Consider the following 17092-nt stretch of genomic DNA (forward strand, 5'->3'; position numbering starts at 1 on the left):
GGTGTCGTCATCGCTAAGCTGGGAGGAACGTGGCAAGCATGTAAAATGAAATCCCCCCAAATAAACTCAGCAACTTTACATGGGCCTCTCTGCACTCTTAGGGCTTGTGCTTTGACTTTTATAGATCAAGAGAGAGCTCCTACCTAGCAAAACCAGATTTGCTGCTTAGACCTTGTCCTAGTGAAGCTCCCTGCAAATAACAGTTGTTTTAGCAGAAATGCTCTCTGTTACACAAAACAGAAGTCACAGGATGATGGAATCACGGGACGGTTTAGGTGGGACGGGAGCATTCGAGCTCCCCCAGCCATGAGCAGGGACACCTTCACCGGCTCGGGTCGCTCAGAGCCCCGTCCGGCCGGGCCCGGGTGCCACCCCAGCCCAGGAGGTTCCCCGAGGTGGGGACGTGACGCGGAGCTGCGCTCGGACAGACGGACACGCGGGTGCGGAGGAAGGAGCCGCAGACGCCCTTTGCGATGATGCTCATTCCTTTATTGGTGTCATTGCCAGTTTTCCAACGGGCGCTGGCGCTTTCTGGTCCTTCCCAGCACCGGGTCAAAGCTACATTACAGCAGGTTCAAGAGGTGTCCATCCCGAGCCAGAGGGTGATTAATGACCTCTCTCCATACAGTATGTATAATATATATATATTTATAATATGTCCTGTATATTCATATGTATAGAGTGACAAGGATGGGCCACCATACAGTAAACTTTTGATTTCTAAATAAATCACCAGAGCAACAGGCACAAAAATTTGGTCCTAATCAAGGCCCCTCACCTTGTCAATCAATCCAGAACAGACCCCGACCCACCCCCTTGCAAACGAAAGTCCAAACCTGGAACCCAAAATAACTAAACAATTTAACAACAAAAAAAAGCCCCGTTCCCCCCCTCTGGGAGTTTCCCCTGTACAGCCCCTCACACTGACAGTAAATGGACCCCTTGGCTACACGCGCGCACCCACACACACCTACACACGCCCGGGGCAAACACACGCACCGACGTACAAAGACCGCAGAACATTACAAATGTACACGCGAGGCAGGCGCCCAGCAGCGGCTCCGGGGCCGCCCGAGCCGGGGAGCGGGAACATGCCGCCGCCAGCTCGCCCGGTGCCCGCTCGCGTCACCGGCGTCTGCTCCTGACCTGCCCTGTTTGTGCTGCGAGGCGGCCGGTGGCCGCGTGGGGACGGAGCAGGTGCCGGACCCGCCACAGCCGCCGTACGAGCGGCGCTGGATGCTGGGAGCGGCTCGGCCCGTCCCCTGCGCCGGGCACACGCGTCCCGTCCTGTGCTCTGCTGGAAGGGTGTCCTGCGAGGCCACCGTCACCAGCTCTGCCGCGGTGACGCGGGTGAGGACCCGCGCGGGCCCTGGGGAGCACACCCAGCCTCTGCACCGCGCTCCGCGGCCGGGCGAGCCGGGGCAATGAGCCGGAGAATCAGTTACATTGGAAGAGACCCTCAAGATCATCGAGTCCAACCATTAGCCCACCCTGGCAATGGACACCATCAGCTCTCGAGATTTGCCTCCCATGCCCCGGGTAGACAAAGTGGTGAAAGGGACTCTGTCACTGGTTCACCGTCTCAGGGCTCCACGAGCCGCTGATTCGGCTGAAGATGAACTCGGGGCAATTCAAAAACAAGCAAAGGAGGAAAATACATTCCTGCAGGCAGCCTGGCAGACAGCTGCTCCCCTCTCGGGTCTGTGCTTCCCGACCCGGGCTCCCAGACGCTCCCCTGAAGCTGAAACAAGGAACAGGGCCTCTCGGCCCGCGGGTTCCACAGGGCAGAGCCAGCTCGCTCTGGGGATGCGCATGGACAACCGCTCAGCGGAACCTGCGGGCAGGAGCTGACCCGGCTCAGCGGAACCTGCGGGCAGGAGCTGACCCAGCTCAGCAGAACCTGCGGGCAGGAGCTGGAGCTGCCCCCAGCTCAGCGGAACCTGCGGGCAGGAGCTGACCCGGCTCAGCGGAACCTGCGGGCAGGAGCTGACCCCGGCTCAGCGGAACCTGCGGGCAGGAGCTGCCCCCGGCTCAGCGGAACCTGCGGCAGGAGCTGCCCCGGCTCAGCGGAACCTGCGGGCAGGAGCTGCCCCGGCTCAGCGGAACCTGCGGGCAGGAGCTGACCCGGCTCAGCGGAACCTGCGGGCAGGAGCTGCCCCGGCTCAGCGGAACCTGCGGGCAGGAGCTGACCCGGCTCAGCGGAACCTGCGGGCAGGAGCTGCCCCCAGCTCAACGGAACCTGCGGGCAGGAGCTGACCCGGCTCAGCGGAACCTGCGGGCAGGAGCTGACCCGGCTCAGCGGAACCTGCGGGCAGGAGCTGCCCCCGGCTCAGCGGAACCTGCGGGCAGGAGCTGCCCCGGCTCAGCGGAACCTGCGGGCAGGAGCTGCCCCCAGCTCAGCGGAACCTGCGGGCAGGAGCTGCCCCCAGCTCAGCGGAACCTGCGGGCAGGAGCTGCCCCCGGTTCAGCGGAACCTGCGGGCAGGAGCTGACCCCAGCTCAGCGGAACCTGCGGCAGGAGCTGGAGCTGCCCCCAGCTCAGCGGAACCTGCGGCAGGAGCTGGAGCTGCCCCCAGCTCAGCGGAACCTGCGGGCAGGAGCTGCCCCCGGCTCAGCGGAACCTGCGGGCAGGAGCTGGAGCTGCCCCCGGCTCAGCGGAACCTGCGGGCAGGAGCTGCCCCCAGCTCAGCGGAACCTGCGGGCAGGAGCTGACCCAGCTCAGCGGAACCTGCGGGCAGGAGCTGCCCCCGGCTCAGCGGAACCTGCGGGCAGGAGCTGCCCCCGGCTCAGCGGAACCTGCGGGCAGGAGCTGACCCAGCTCAGCGGAACCTGCGGGCAGGAGCTGACCCCGGCTCAGCGGAACCTGCGGGCAGGAGCTGACCCAGCTCAGCGGAACCTGCGGGCAGGAGCTGACCCAGCTCAGCGGAACCTGCGGGCAGGAGCTGACCCCAGCACAGAACAGACCCATCTCCGGCTCCCGCACACCCTCCTGCGCCCTCGCCCCAGGCCGAGCAGGCCAGACCGGCAGCTGCTCTGAGGATCGAGGCGTGATGGACAGACAGCTTCCCAGCACCGCCTGCCGCTGCGTGGGCCGCGGGGCCGCGGCGTTCGGAGGGCGGACGGTGTCAGGGGCACTGGTGGGAGGGATGGTGGCAGAGGGCAACGATCAGGAACACGGCGCGGGACGACGTGCTGGGGGTGGGGAGAGGCCGGAGCAGGACGCGGGCTGGGAGGCGGCAGGAAGGGCTGTGGGTGCCCCAGCGTGCGGGGGTCACTCCTGTTTGGTGGGACTGCACTGCTCTCAAGCAGACCCAACTGACGCTCCTAGCTGAAGGGCTCGTTGAAGATGTCCCTGCTCGCTGCGGGGGGCTGAGCTGGATAACCTTTGCAGGTCCCATCCAACCCAAACTATGTTATGATTCTACGGTTCTGCTCCGTGTCTGTGCCTCGTTCCCTCTCCCTCCATGCAGGAGCCATCAGGGTGAGCAGTGACTCTCTCCATCACCCCAAGACACGGTCCCTACCTGCAGCGTTCTCTGACCTGCCTGCCCTGGGCCCGGCCTCAGAGTCCATCCCTCCGAAAACCCGCATCCTCCCACGTCAACCTGCAGGTCTCTCCCTCATTCATTAGGATCTTGTCAAACAAATGGATCTTGCCCACCTCTGCACATCTGGAAACCATCCCAGGGAAGGCACAGCAGCTGGCCTGGCCCTGCCAGGGATGGTCTTCAGCAAGGACCACCTGCCCTCAACCCAACTGCTGAAAGCTGAACCTTTAGGAACCCCGAGCCACGTCCGGGCGCCCGCGTGCGCTGCCGCCTGGGACAGGTTTCAGATCGCCAGCACGGCCTCGTGGCTCGTCCCCTTACCCGTGACTCACATCTGTCCCTCCACGACCCACGCCATCACCAGGAGAGATCTCCCAGCCCCGAGGTGACCCCCACGCGGTGCCGCCCAGCCCGGGGGAGAGCGATGCTGCCATCCCTGCTCCAGGCATCACCGTCATTGCACTAGAGCGTTAAAACCTTCACCGCTTCAAACACTGGCTCAGCGTTTCTTCTTCCATCTTGTCCGGCATTTCTCCATTGCCTTCGGTTGCCAGGATGGTGGAGACTCTCCTCTGGATTCTCTCAGGTAGCATCGCTCCCCGACTGCAGGCGTCTTTGGGAGGGGACGGAGATTCCCACCTCCTGTGCTTGCTGTAAGGAGTTAAACACCCTCATAGGGCCGGGAGCTGGGTGCCAGGCAACGGGACAGGACAGGGCTGGCCGTCTCCGGAGCGCGGCACGGGTGGACAAAGTCCCGGCACCACCAGGACTGGCGCGGTTTGGTTAATCTGCAGGTCCTCTCCGTGGATGGAACCAGCGTTCCTGGCTGCCAGCCATGCCCAGAAGTCAATGAGATGTCATTGCTGCCACCAGGGCTGGAGAGTCCCTCTGGGCCTCTCACAAGCCCAGCGCGAGGAGCTGCCACCGCGAAGTCCCCAAATCCTTGTAGAAATCACCAAACTGCCTGGAATCGCAGCACCGGTGTCCAGGGCAGCCCCACCGGTGTCCGGGGCAGCCTCACCGGTGTCCGGGGCAGCCTCACCGGTGCCCGGGGCAGCCTCACCGGTGTCCGGGGCAGCCTCACCGGTGCCCGGGGCAGCCCCACCGGTGTCCGGGGCAGTCTCACCGGTGCCCAGGGCAGCCTCACCGGTGCCCGGGGCAGCCCCACCGGTGTCCGGGGCAGTCTCACCGGTGCCCAGGGCAGCCTCACCGGTGTCCGGGGCAGCCCCACCGGTGTCCGGGGCAGCCTCACCGGTGCCCGGGGCAGCCTCACCGCCTGCCGAAGCCTCCAGAGCAGGGCCCGTGCCCCCCCCGCAGGCTCTGCGGGGTGCGATGGTGAGCAGTGACCACCCGGCAGTGTCCCCATGTCCCAGGCACGCGCGGGGGCTGCGGCGGTGGCGCGGGGTGGCGGGGCGCCCGGTGTCCCCGAGGCGCGCTCGGCGTGGTGCCCGCTGCCCGCCTTGGGCGTCCTCCAGTCCCAAGGCGCCTCCTGCCTCGGCGCATCAACCACTCCATAAATAAATACATTAAATAAATAAAGTGACAGATCCGGGTGGGGGAGGAGGGGGCAGGAGGAAGGGGGGCAGCTCCCCTCGCCCCGGGGGCTGTTCGTGAGCAGCTCACACAAACACACGAGCACACAAAGTAGCTGAAGACAAAGACGAACTGGGACCATTGGAGATGCTGCCGGCTGGGGCCCGGCCTGGGCCGTCGGGGGACAAGGGGCTCCGGGACGTCACTCCTGAGCTGGCATCGTGGTGGCGCGCGGGGAGCTGGCGGCGAGGGACACATGCGTGGTTGAGGACGGCAGCGGCCGCGGCGTCTGGCACCTGGGGCGGGACGGGAAAACTTTGTTTCCTTCTCCTCCCCCTGCCTCCCCTTTCCCCAAAATCCACCTGTTGTCCCAGGCACCTACACGGGCAGCGCCGAGGGACACCCAGCTGGGCAGGACGAGACCTCGTGTCTCACCATCTGGGATGTCTGTATCATCGAACCACAGGATGGTTTGTGTGGGAGGGCCCTTCCCAGCCCCCCAGCCCCCTGCCATGACAGGGACATCTGCACCAGCTCAGGCTGCTCAGAGCCCCGTCCAGCCTGGCCTGGGATGTCTCCAGGGATGGTTCAGCCACCCCCTCTCTGGGAACCTGGGCCAGGCTCTCACCACCCTCAGCACAAACAATTTCTGCATCATGTCCGGCCTGAATCTCCCTCCTTTAGTTTAAACCATCACCCCTTGTCCTGTCACAACAGGCCCTGCTCAGAAGTCTGTCCCCATCTTTCTTATCACCCCTTTTAAGCACTGAAAGGTGCACTCAGGTGTCCCCGGAGCTTCTCTCCTCCAGCTGAACCCCCCAGCTCTCTCAGCCTGTCCCCAGCAGAGCTGTCCCAGCCTCGGGTCATTCCTGGGGCTGCTCTGGCCCCTCTCCAGCAGCTCCGTGTGCGTCCTGTGCTGAGGTGCATATGATGATACACAACGCCCCATTTTGAATTCGCATCCAACAACCATCAGCAAAGCGAGGTCAGCCATACTTTAAAATACATCACACCCCATGGCCAGTTCCACCCCAAAAGGAACAGGGGGTTTGCTGCAGCTCCTCCGCCTGCCCCGAGCCCGCAGACCGTCCCAGCGGCGCATCCGCAGCCCCGCGTCCCGCCGGCACTCACCAGGAGCGGGACTTGCGCACCCGCGAGGCCGCCGGCCGCTCCAGGAGACTGTCCAGGTGCATCAGCCTCTCCAGGTGGAGAGCCCGGGGGTCCTGCTCCGCCGGGTCCCTGCTCCGCTCAAACTCAAAGATGGCCGGAGGGGAGAGGTCCAGCTCCAAGAACATGATGTTCTCAGCCTGCAGCGGGACAGGGCAAAGGGAAAGCCACCACGGGGCGTCACTGGGTGGCAGAACACGGCACCAGCTCTGGCAAGTCCACGCTGCCAAGAGAAGGTGATGGGCGCACCGGGCAGTGGACCCTGCTCTGGCTGTCACAGCCTCAGGGCTGGCCCCAAACTGGAGCCCGGGCCCCTGCTCTGCTCAGGCTCCGCACGGCCCTGTCCCTTCCAACAGCAGGAGCTCCAGCACTGCTGGGCGGCAGCTCAGGGACCAGCTGAGAGCATGGCCACCCATCCTGCCATGGGGGAGGATAAAGCTGGCGGCTTGATCTCACCTATCTCAAATCGGCTGCTGCTTGTTTATTCCATTTCCTCTTCCACTGTTCATCCATCCACCCATCCACCCACCCATCCATCCACCCATCCACCCACCCATCCATGCATCCACCCAACCATCCACCCATCCATGCATCCACCCATCCATCCACCCACCCATCCATCCACCCACCCATCCATCCACCCATCCATCCACCCATCCACCCACCCATCCATGCATCCACCCAACCATCCACCCATCCATGCATCCACCCATCCATCCACCCACCCATCCATCCACCCATCCATGCATCCACCCGTCCATCCACCCACCCATCCATCCACCCACCCACACACCCACGCATCCATGCACGCATCCATGCACCCATCCACCCACCCATCCATCCCCCCCTCCCATTTACCCAACGACCTCTTGTCCCCCAGCAGGCACCGGTGCCCTCTCCCGTACCCGGTAGCGAGGATGAGAGCCCATGGCCATGGCCACGCGGGCGTACTGGCTAATGGGTCTCTTGTAGCCCACGGCGGAGGTCGGCCGCTTCTTCATCTGGTTGCTGCTTCTGAGAAATCAATTAAGAGGGGAACATACATTAGAGAACATCGATCCCTACTGAACACGTGTCCAAACAGTGATGAACGGAGCTCGTCTACAGGGAGTGAAGCGTCGCCCTTCCTGCTGGGGCTTGGCTTGGACACGATTTCCACCCGCAGGCACCTGCAGCCATCCCAGGACCCCTGATGTCCCCCCAGCCCTGGGGACACCCCTGCCCCACAGGCAGAGCGCGGATCGGGGACAGGGACGTACCCTCCGGTGGGCACCAGCGGCTGGAACTTCCACTGGTCCTCCTCACCGTCGAAGTACAGGCGGTTCATGATCTTGTTCTTCTCTTCTGGTGGGATGAAGTTCTCGATGATCAAGTACCTGAGCGAGTGAGCGGCCAAGAGACAGATGGAGCGGGAGAGGACGGAGTTAATGTGACAAGTGACAGAAAACAGGTCAGAAAGGGAGAGGAAAGGGATGTCGGGAAGAGAGGGAGACAGGGAAATGGGAAAACATCCAGACGATGGAGACAGGACAGAAATGGAGCAGTTGAAGCAATAAATGTGGCCAACAGAGAGGCGGGAGAGGGAGGGCAGGGACGGGAGGACGAAGGCTCTGCCAGCCTCCCCACCCGCTGCCCCGCCAGCAAACAAAGGAAAACTCAATGGTGCAAAACAGCCCCGAAGGGAATCGTTTCTGTCCACATTTTGCGGGCAAATTGAGCAGCTGCAGAAAATCGTTGTGAGTTGATGAGCTGCTTCATGGAGCCACCGGCTCTTAAAAGGTTGGAATTGTGTTTGAAAGGACAGGTAGCAACATTTTATTTCTAGTAAAAGTATAAATATTTTATCTTGAACATGTTTGTACGTATATATGTATATATATTTGTCTGGGTGGGGATTTTTAAAGACATTGAATACGCTCATTGCTCAAAGTGAAACCAAACCCAGCGAGGGGCCGGACCCGCAGCTGTGGCTCCTGCCGGGGAAACGCCGCCCGGTTTGCCGGGTGCCGCGGTGGTGCCAGCAGCTCCTGCGGCGCTGGGGCCACCCCGAGTCCCCCGGCTGCTCTCCCTCTGCCGACAGCGCTGGGGACGGGCAGGTGTCCCCGTGCCCCGGGGTACGCTGAGCTCCAGCCCCACCGCCACGTCCCGGCTCAGCCACAGCCGCGGTGCTGCCGCTCTCGGGTTTCTGCGCGTGTATTTTCTGGTTTCTCTCCTTTGGCAGCAACGTTTTAACGCTCTTGCACGCAACGCACCCGCTCAGCGGGGTAAGTCCGTGCTACAGCTGCTGCCCCTGCTGACAGGGCAGGACGCGCTCAGCCGGCCCTGTCGGCAGACGCATCGCTCCCTGCGGCGCACACCCGGTGCTGCTCTGCGCACCCCACATCGCCCTGCGCACCCCACATCGCCCTGCGCACCCCGCTCCCTGCGGCGCACACCCGGTGCTGCTCTGCGCACCCCACATTGCCCTGCGCACCCCGCTCCCTCTGGCACACACCCGGTGCTGCTCTGCGCACCCCACAGCGCTCTGCGCACCCCACATCACCCTGCGCACCCCGCTCCCTGCGGCGCACACCCGGTGCTGCTCTGCGCACCCCACAGCGCTCTGCGCACCCCACATCACCCTGCGCACCCCGCTCCCTGCGGCGCACACCCGGTGCTGCTCTGCGCACCCCACAGCGCTCTGCGCACCCCACATCGCCCTGCGCACCCCGCTCCCTGCGGTGCACACCCGGTGCTGCTCTGCGCACCCCACATCACCCTGCGCACCCCGCTCCCTGCGGCGCACACCCGGTGCTGCTCTGCGCACCCCACAGCGCTCTGCGCACCCCACATCGCCCTGCGCACCCCGCTCCCTGCGGCGCACACCCGGTGCTGCTCTGCGCACGCCACATCACCCTGCGCACCCCGCTCCCTGCGGCGCACACCCGGTGCTGCTCTGCGCACGCCACATCACCCTGCGCACCCCGCTCCCTGCGGCGCACACCCGGTGCTGCTCTGCGCACCCCACAGCGCTCTGCGCACCCCACATCGCCCTGCGCACCCCGCTCCGCCCTGTGTACCCAGCTCCGCCCTGCGCACCCCACAGCGCTCTGCGCACCCCGCTCCACCCTGTGTACCCCAGCTCTGCCCTGGGTACCCCAGCTCTGCTCTGCGCACCCCACATCGCTCTATGTACCCCGCTCTGCCCTGTGTACCCCAGCTCTGCTCTGAGCACCCCAGATCGCTCTGTGCACCCCACTCCGCCCTGTGTACCCCAGCTCCACCCTCTGTACCCCAGATCGCTCTGTGTGCCCAGCTCCGCCCTGTGCACCCCCACTCTGCCCTGTGCACCCCAGTTCTACCCTGTGCACCCCAGCATTGCCCTGTTCACCCCAGCTTAGCACTGCACACCCCAGATTGCTCTGTGCACCCCCACTCTGCCCTGTGCACCCCAGCTCTGCTCTGAATACCGCAGATTGCCCTGTGCACCCCAGCTCTGCTCTCCACACCCCAGATCACTCTGTGCACCCCCACTCTGCCCTGTGCACCCCGGATCGCTCCGCACACCCCAGTTCTGCTCTGCACACCCCAGATCACTCTGTGCACCCCGGATCGCTCTGCACACCCCAGCCCTGCTCTGTGCACCCCAATCCTGCCCCGCACACCCCTGCACGGCTGCTCCGGGACACGGGGGATGCACCAGCACCTACTTGAGCTTCAGCTCCCGCGTCTGCTCGTTCTGCGCCTCCTCCAGGTCCTGGCGCACGCGGATGTACTCGTCGTGCTGGTCCTGGATCTCCGCCTTCACCGCCTGCAGCTTGGCGTACAGCTGCGAGAGAGGAGCCCTCAGCCCGCGCCCGGGGGCTGCGGGGGCCCAGGGGGCCGCGGGGTCGGTTGTGTCCCCCTGCCGCGCTCTCACCTTCTTCAGCTTCTTGGTTTTGATCTCCACCTCCTGCTGCAGGGAGGTGAACGTCTCCCGCAGCTCCATGGTCTCCTCGTCCCGCAGCATCATCTCCTGCTGCATCTCCCGCTCCCGGCGTTTCTGCGGCGTGGGGGGAATGCTCAGAGCGGGGAGGGGGGACCGGCCCCTGGACACCCCGGCACCCGGGCCCCCGTGCCGTTACCTGCTCGGCTATCTCCTGCCGCTTCAGCTCCAGCATCTTCTGCTGCTCGTTGGTGTGGTCCACAATGGTCCTGCCGCCGATGAGCAGCTTGCTCTCCATCGCCTGGGGGGCAGAGGGGGCGGGGGTCAGCGCGCGGCCCCACGGCGCTTGTCCCAGGTGTCACCCCCGTCCCTGGCCCCTGTCCGGGGCACCCTGTCCTCCCCCACCCTGGGGAGCTGGGAGCTCGGTGTGGCCCGTGCTGTGGTCCCAGCGGACGGGGGGACTCGGACACCCGCCGGCCCAGCGCTGGTTCGGCACCACTGGGGGGGGCTGCAGTGGGGAGCAGGCGCAGCGTCCCCTCCGCGGGGACGTGGCACAGGCCGCTGGCACCGAGCCCGGGCTGGTCGGGGTCCCGCTTCCTTCCGCCCAGCTGCGAGCCCAGATGTGCAGCAGCTGCCGGGACCGGCCCCGGCCAAACCGGGGGTCCTGTCTGCTCTCCCTTACACCGCGCACACACGCTTGTGTACAGCCCAGCGCACACACATGCGAGCACACTCGGGTGTGCACACCCCATGCACACACACGTTAGCACACGCATGCGTGCCTGTGTGTGCGCAGGGATGTGCACACGCGTGCTGGTGTGTGCACACACTGAATGCACAGGCACACACGTCAGTGTGTGCACACACTGAATACACAGGCACATGCATGCTGGTGTGTGCACACACTGAATACACATGCACACGTGTGCCAGTGTGTGCACACACTGAATACACAGGCACACACGTCAGTGTGTGCATGCACTGAATACACGCACATACACATGCTGGTGTGTGCACACACTGAATACACGCACACACACATGCTGGTGTGTGCACACACTGAATACACATGCACACGTGTGCCAGTGTGTGCACACACTGAATACACGCACACACGCATGCTGGTGTGTGCACACACTGAATACATGTGCACACGTGTGCCAGTGTGTGCACACTGAATACACGCACACACACACGTGTGCTGGTGTGTGCACACACTGAATACACATGCACATGTGTGCCGATGTGTGCACACACTGAATACATGTACAGACACGTGCCAGTGCGTGCACACGCTGAATACACATGCACAGGTGTGCTGGTGTGTGCACACACTGAATACACGTGCACAGGTGTGCTGGTGTGTGCACACACTGAATACACGTGCACAGGTGTGCCGGTGTGTGCACACACTGAATACATGTACAGACACGTGCCAGTGCGTGCACACACTGAATACACATGCACAGGTGTGCCGGTGTGTGCACACAGTGAATACACGTGCACAGGTGTGCTGGTGTGTGCACACACTGAATACACGTGCACAGGTGTGCCGGTGTGTGCACACACTGAATACATGTACAGACACGTGCCAGTGCGTGCACACACTGAATACACATGCACAGGTGTGCTGGTGTGTGCACACACTGAATACACATGCACAGGTGTGCCGGTGTGTGCACACACCGAATACACGTGCACAGAGGCGCAGGTGTGTGCACACACTGAATACATGTGCACAGGTGTGCTGGTGTGTGCACACACTGAATACACGTGCACAGGTGTGCTGGTGTGTGCACACACTGAATACATGTGCACAGGTGTGCTGGTGTGTGCACACACTGAATACATGTGCACAGGTGTGCTGGTGTGTGCACACACTGAATACACGTGCACAGGTGTGCTGGTGTGTGCACACACTGAATACATGTGCACAGGTGTGCTGGTGTGTGCACATACTGAATACACGTGCACAGGTGTGCTGGTGTGTGCACACACTGAATACACGTGCACAGGTGTGCTGGTGTGTGCACACACTGAATACACGTGCACAGAGGCGCAGGTGTGCGCACACCCGTGCAAGACGCGTGTGCAGCCCTGTGCCCGCCCGCAGCCGTGCCCCGTGTCAGGTGTCGGTGGGACGGCGCGGCTGGCACCGGGGAAGGGAGGACGGGGGCTCAGGGGCACGAGCAGGGACGGATCCAGATGTCCCCGCGCCACTGCACATGGCTTTAAAAATTAATGCCCCCGACGGCGCCTGCGGCAGCACCGCCCGTCACCGTCCCCGTCCCTGTCCCCGGGGTGTCCCCGCCAGCCGCTGACCCTCACACCCGGCGCGTGCCTGTCCTCCCCGCGGGTGTGTGCCCTCGGGGTCCCCCTGCACCCCTAGATCGAGGACCTCACATGGAAAGCTCCCCTGTGAGACCCCTGTGGCCGCTCAGCGCCACAGGGCGCACCCCCCACTAGTGCCCCATCCGGCCCGCCCTGCACCCCCAGCCCCAGCCCAGGGATCCCCCCGGCCCTGTTGCCTTTGGCCGGTGCCGCTGGCCGGGGATCCTGCCGGAAGCCACCGGGTTGCTGGGGGGGCTGAGACCCCCGAGGGCAGCCCCCAGCCCCGTGCTGTCCCCTCCCCTGCCAGCGCTCCCCGTAGCAGCCGCACTGGGGGCCCTGGGGTGCTCTGGGCCCTTCGCACCTTGTCTTCCAAAGCCGGTTCTTGGTCCCAGTCACACACTGTGATGGCAAATGTCCCCTACACGCTGCCGGGGGCGTGGGGACGGTGCTGGGCCCGGGCAGGGTGCTGTCCCCTCCCCAAAGGTCCACACCAGCTGAGCCATCACCACGGGATAGAGGGGTCTCTCAGCTCCGCCGATCTCCCCCTGCCCAAGCACTCGTTCCCTCTAACGAAACGAGTCCCGATGTCCTTCACCCTGGCACAGATGGAAGGTTAAGCTTCTCACGGAACTCATTTCCGGCACCCAAATAACTTCCCCCGCTCTTGCCCACCCGCTGACCCCGGCAGCTGCCACAGCCACGTGGCGTGGGGCTGTGCGCAGCACCGGGGCTGAGGCTCCGCCGCACCGCCTGCTGCACACCTGGGTGCCGGGGTGCACACCTGGGTGCCGGGGTGCACACCTGGGTGCTGAGGTGCACACCTGGGTGCTGAGGTGCACATCTGGGTGCCGAGGTGCACACCTGGGTGCCGGGGTGCACACCTGGGTGCTGAGGTGCACATCTGGGTGCCGAGGTGCACACCTGGGTGCCGGGGTGCACACCTGGGTGCCGAGGTGCACACCTGGGTGCCGGGGTGCACACCTGGGTGCCGAGGTGCACATCTGGGTGCCGAGGTGCACAGCTGGGTGCCGGGGTGCACACCTGGGTGCCGGGGTGCACATCTGGGTGCCGAGGTGCACACCTGGGTGCCGGGGTGCACATCTGTTGGGGGCTCAGTGTCCCCCTGTGTCCCAGCCGGACGGTGGGGCCGGGCCCCGGTGGTGTCACACAGCAGAGGCAGCACCCTCATCCACGAGGGTGACAGAAAGACAGGAGCCAGCGTGTGTCACCCACGTGTGGGGCACCCTGTGTGCCCCCGGTCACTGCGACCGCCTGTGCCGTGGTCACTACGGAGACATCAAACGTGTGAGCAGGACACGGGGCTCTTTTGACACCGGTGCCTCCTTGCCAGGCTGTGCCGTGTGGCGGAGCTGCCCTGGGCACCGGGGGCCACAGCCTGACCCCCGTGATGTCCCCTGGGCAGGGCCCTGGCCGTGCCCGGGGTGACAATCACAGCGGGCTCTGCCCCCCACCGCTGGCACGGGGGGATCTTTGCCCCCAGGCGACGCCTCGCTGGCGTGACCACACCGCGCCCCGCGGTCCTGCAGCACTGGGTGGCCCTGAAGGCCACCGAAGGGGACGCGGCGTCATCGCGCCTCCAGCCCGGCCTCGTTACTCAGCAGTTACAGGACACACGGTGGCCCCGAGCCAGCCCGGCCGCACCGTGCCGGACGAGGACACCGCGCGGGACGGCTGCAGCCACAACCTGCGCTGCACCGCGGGGGGAGCACACCCCTGCGCCGAGCACCCTGCTCTGCCGGGACACCCCAGGGGACATCTGCCATGGGACATCCGTCCTGGGGCATCCGTCAGGCCACACAGCGACCGGTGTCCCCGCCACGGCTCTGCCCCAATGGTACATTACAGTGTGAGCCCCCTGCCCGTGCAGGCACCCAGGCCACGCATCTGGGCATGACCATGCAGCCTTGGGCCCTGTCACGCGTCCCTGGGCACTGTCACCCATCCCTGGGCACGGCCGCGTGTCCCTGGGGCTGCAGCCAGCACGGCTCTGGCCATGGAGGAGGGTCTGACCGCACCCCCCTGCTCAGCCCCCGAATCCCCAGGCAGGGACCGACAGCCCAGGTGTGTCCCCTGGAGGCTCCGTGCCAGGTCCCCAGCCCGGCCACCACATCCCGGCCACGGCAGTGACGGAGCGGCTGTGCCCAAACGTGACACAGTTGTCAGGGTGCCCGGGTTCGGTCCCACTGCCATGGGGCCAGGACCCCCCAGCCTAACCGGGAACAGGAGCAGGGCTGGGGGGGCAGTGGGGCAGCCCCGACCCCCAGCACGGCTGCAGGGGCTGCCCCAGGCCCCACACTCAGCCCCACATCCCCGAGCACCCCTCACCGGGTGCCAGAGACGTGCGCCCACCCACCCTGCTCCGCTCGGAGTGCCAGGAAGGATTTGAGGTGGGGGGCACCCGGGGGTCCCCGCAGAGCGGCCAGGCGCTGCCCGCGGGGCCGGACAGGAGCGGGCAGGCAGGGACGTGTCCCAGCCCCAGCCCTGGGCGTGTTCCCAGGGCCACCGGGGACCAATCTGCAGCATCACTCCCCTCCCCGCGCCAGCCGCTTTGTTGTGCCGAGGGCACGGAGCTGAGCAGGGCACGCTCGTGCCACCACTGACCCGCTGCCCACGGCCCCGTGTCCCCGCGCCCCCGGGAGCTCCCACACAAGGTCCCCACGCAGGTCCCCGACTGCGGGCACCCCAGCCACAGGGGGCTGGCCCAGACACCCTGCGTGGAGCCCTCGCTGGGGAGCCCACCCTGCTTGGACGCCCTGCTTGGGACCCATCCAGGCCCCCCACAGGGGCAGGAGGCAAAGCAGATCTTCCCCCAGCGGCACTCGCAGTGGCGCGGGGTGACAGGTACCTTGTACTTGGTGGCCAGCAGCTCTGTGGCCTCCTGCTCCTTGCGCAGATCCTCTATCATCTTCTCCTTCTCCTGCAGCAGCTTCTGCTTCTCCTCGCTCACCAGGCTGTGGTCATCCTGGATAGCGGCTTTCTCCTCTTCCAGCCTCTCCTTCTGCTCCTTCAAGTAATTCTCCATGTTCTTCTCCAGGCCTTCCTCGTTGTCATCCTCCCCTTCGTTCTCCATGGCACTTTCTCCATCCGCCGCTTTCTTCCTCCGGCTGCTCCTTCTCCTCTTCTTCCCCAGCATGCCGCGTTTCTCCAGCTGGGCCTTCAGCCGGACAATCTCCTCCTGAAACTCCCGCAGCAAAGTGTCCTTGGGGTCCTCGTTCACCCGGGGCTTGTTCTTGATGTTCTTGGCCCTGTTGGCGAACCTGAGGGTGGAGAGGCTCTCCTCGTAGCTGTGGGAGGCCGGGCCCAAGGTGGCCACCATGATTGTCTTGGCGTTGCCGCCCAGGGAGTCCTGCAGCAGGCGGGTCAGCTTGGAGTCCCGGTAGGGGATGTGTGTGCTCTTGCCGTCCACGAGGGCGGAGATGACGTTGCCCAGGGCAGAGAGGGAGAGGTTGATCTTGGACGCTTCCTTGGGGCGCTCTCCGTGGGCGCCCATTTTGCTCTGGCGCTCGCTGCCGGCCAGGTCCACCAGGTTGAGCTTGCCCACGCGGATGTGCTCCTCGCCGTCCGGCCCCGTCTCGCTGCACTCGATGGTGATGAGGAAGATGGCGTGGGAGCGGGAGCTGTGCTCGTTCATGTTGGTGCTGCCCACGGAGCGCGTCTGGCTCCCCAGGTTCATCACGTGCTCGATCTCCTTGACGTTCTTGGTCACGAAGGAGGAGAGGTCCTTGATGTACACCCCCGTCTCGGGGTTCTCCTTCAGCTCCAGCTTCTTGCTCTGGTCCTTGGCGAGGAGGTCCCTGATCTCCTCCTGGTAGATCTCCAGGTACGAGGCCCTCACCAGGTACTGCTGGTTCTGCGAGCGGGAGATGTGGGTGAAGATGTGCTCGAAGGAGCTGGGGATGATGCCCCGCTTCTCCGGCTCCGCCCAGGCCCCCTGCATGGTGTAGGTCTTCCCGGTGCCGGTCTGGCCGTAGGCGAAGATGGTGCCGTTGAAGCCCTGCAGCACCGAGTCGATCAGCGGCCGCACCGTCTCGTCGTACAGATCCGCCTGCTTGGAGCTGGCGTCGTACACGGCGTCGAAGGTGAAGGTCTTGGGCAGCTCCCCGGGCGCGGCGCGGGGGTTGCGGATGCTCACCTGGCCCAGCTTCACGTCCAGCTCCAGGACGCGCTCGTAGCCCGCGGCCTCCTCCTTCCTGCTCATGGGCCGGCACCGCGCCACCACCCGCAGCGCCTCGCAGCCGCTGCGGGGCTTCCCGGCCATGGCGGCGGCGGATCAGCCGCGCCGGCCCCGCTGCAGCCCCCGGGCCGGGGCCGGGGCCGGGGCCGGGCGGGGGCCGCGGGCGGGGCGGAGGCTGCGCGGGGCCGGGGGGCGGCGGGGCGGCCCCGCCGGGCGCTGGCTCATGGCAGCGCGGCCGCTCGGCCCGCCCGGCTGCGGGTGCGGGTGCGGGCGGGCGGGGCGGGGCGGCGGCGCGGCTGATTCGCTGCACACACGCACACGCGCGGGCGGGGGCGCGGGCGGGGGCGCTGCCGCCCCCCGGCACGCCGGGAGCTGTAGTCCGGCCTTTGTGCTGCGCGGCGGGCGGAGCGGCCGC

General features: G+C 65.3%; 1 protein-coding gene across 3 annotated transcripts; it reads right to left on the reverse strand.

The window, feature by feature from the left end:
• Positions 1-476: 476 nt before the first annotated feature.
• Positions 477-16832, reverse strand: KIF3C (kinesin family member 3C). 3 transcript variants are annotated; one of them, XR_014183532.1, is made up of 10 exons: positions 15349-16832; positions 10351-10452; positions 10146-10268; positions 9937-10055; positions 7507-7623; positions 7153-7261; positions 6212-6387; positions 2929-5376; positions 2621-2660; positions 477-1834 (listed from the first exon to the last, which is right to left on the reverse strand). XR_014183532.1 is itself a non-coding variant. In XM_082047690.1 (8 exons), exons 1-8 carry the CDS (start codon positions 16759-16761, stop codon positions 5283-5285), a joined length of 2253 nt encoding a protein of 750 aa, XP_081903816.1. In that variant the 5' UTR covers positions 16762-16832; the 3' UTR covers positions 2831-5282. The 3 variants fall into 3 exon arrangements, 1 of the variants encoding a protein (XP_081903816.1); XR_014183533.1 differs by lacking the exons at positions 477-1834; positions 2621-2660 and adding an exon at positions 2542-2586; XM_082047690.1 differs by lacking the exons at positions 477-1834; positions 2621-2660 and having other exon boundaries at positions 2831-5376.
• Positions 16833-17092: the final 260 nt, after the last annotated feature.

The sequence above is a fragment of the Streptopelia decaocto genome (genome assembly GCF_964273445.1).
Source record: "Streptopelia decaocto genome assembly, chromosome: 3".
NCBI lineage: Eukaryota > Metazoa > Chordata > Aves > Columbiformes > Columbidae > Streptopelia > Streptopelia decaocto.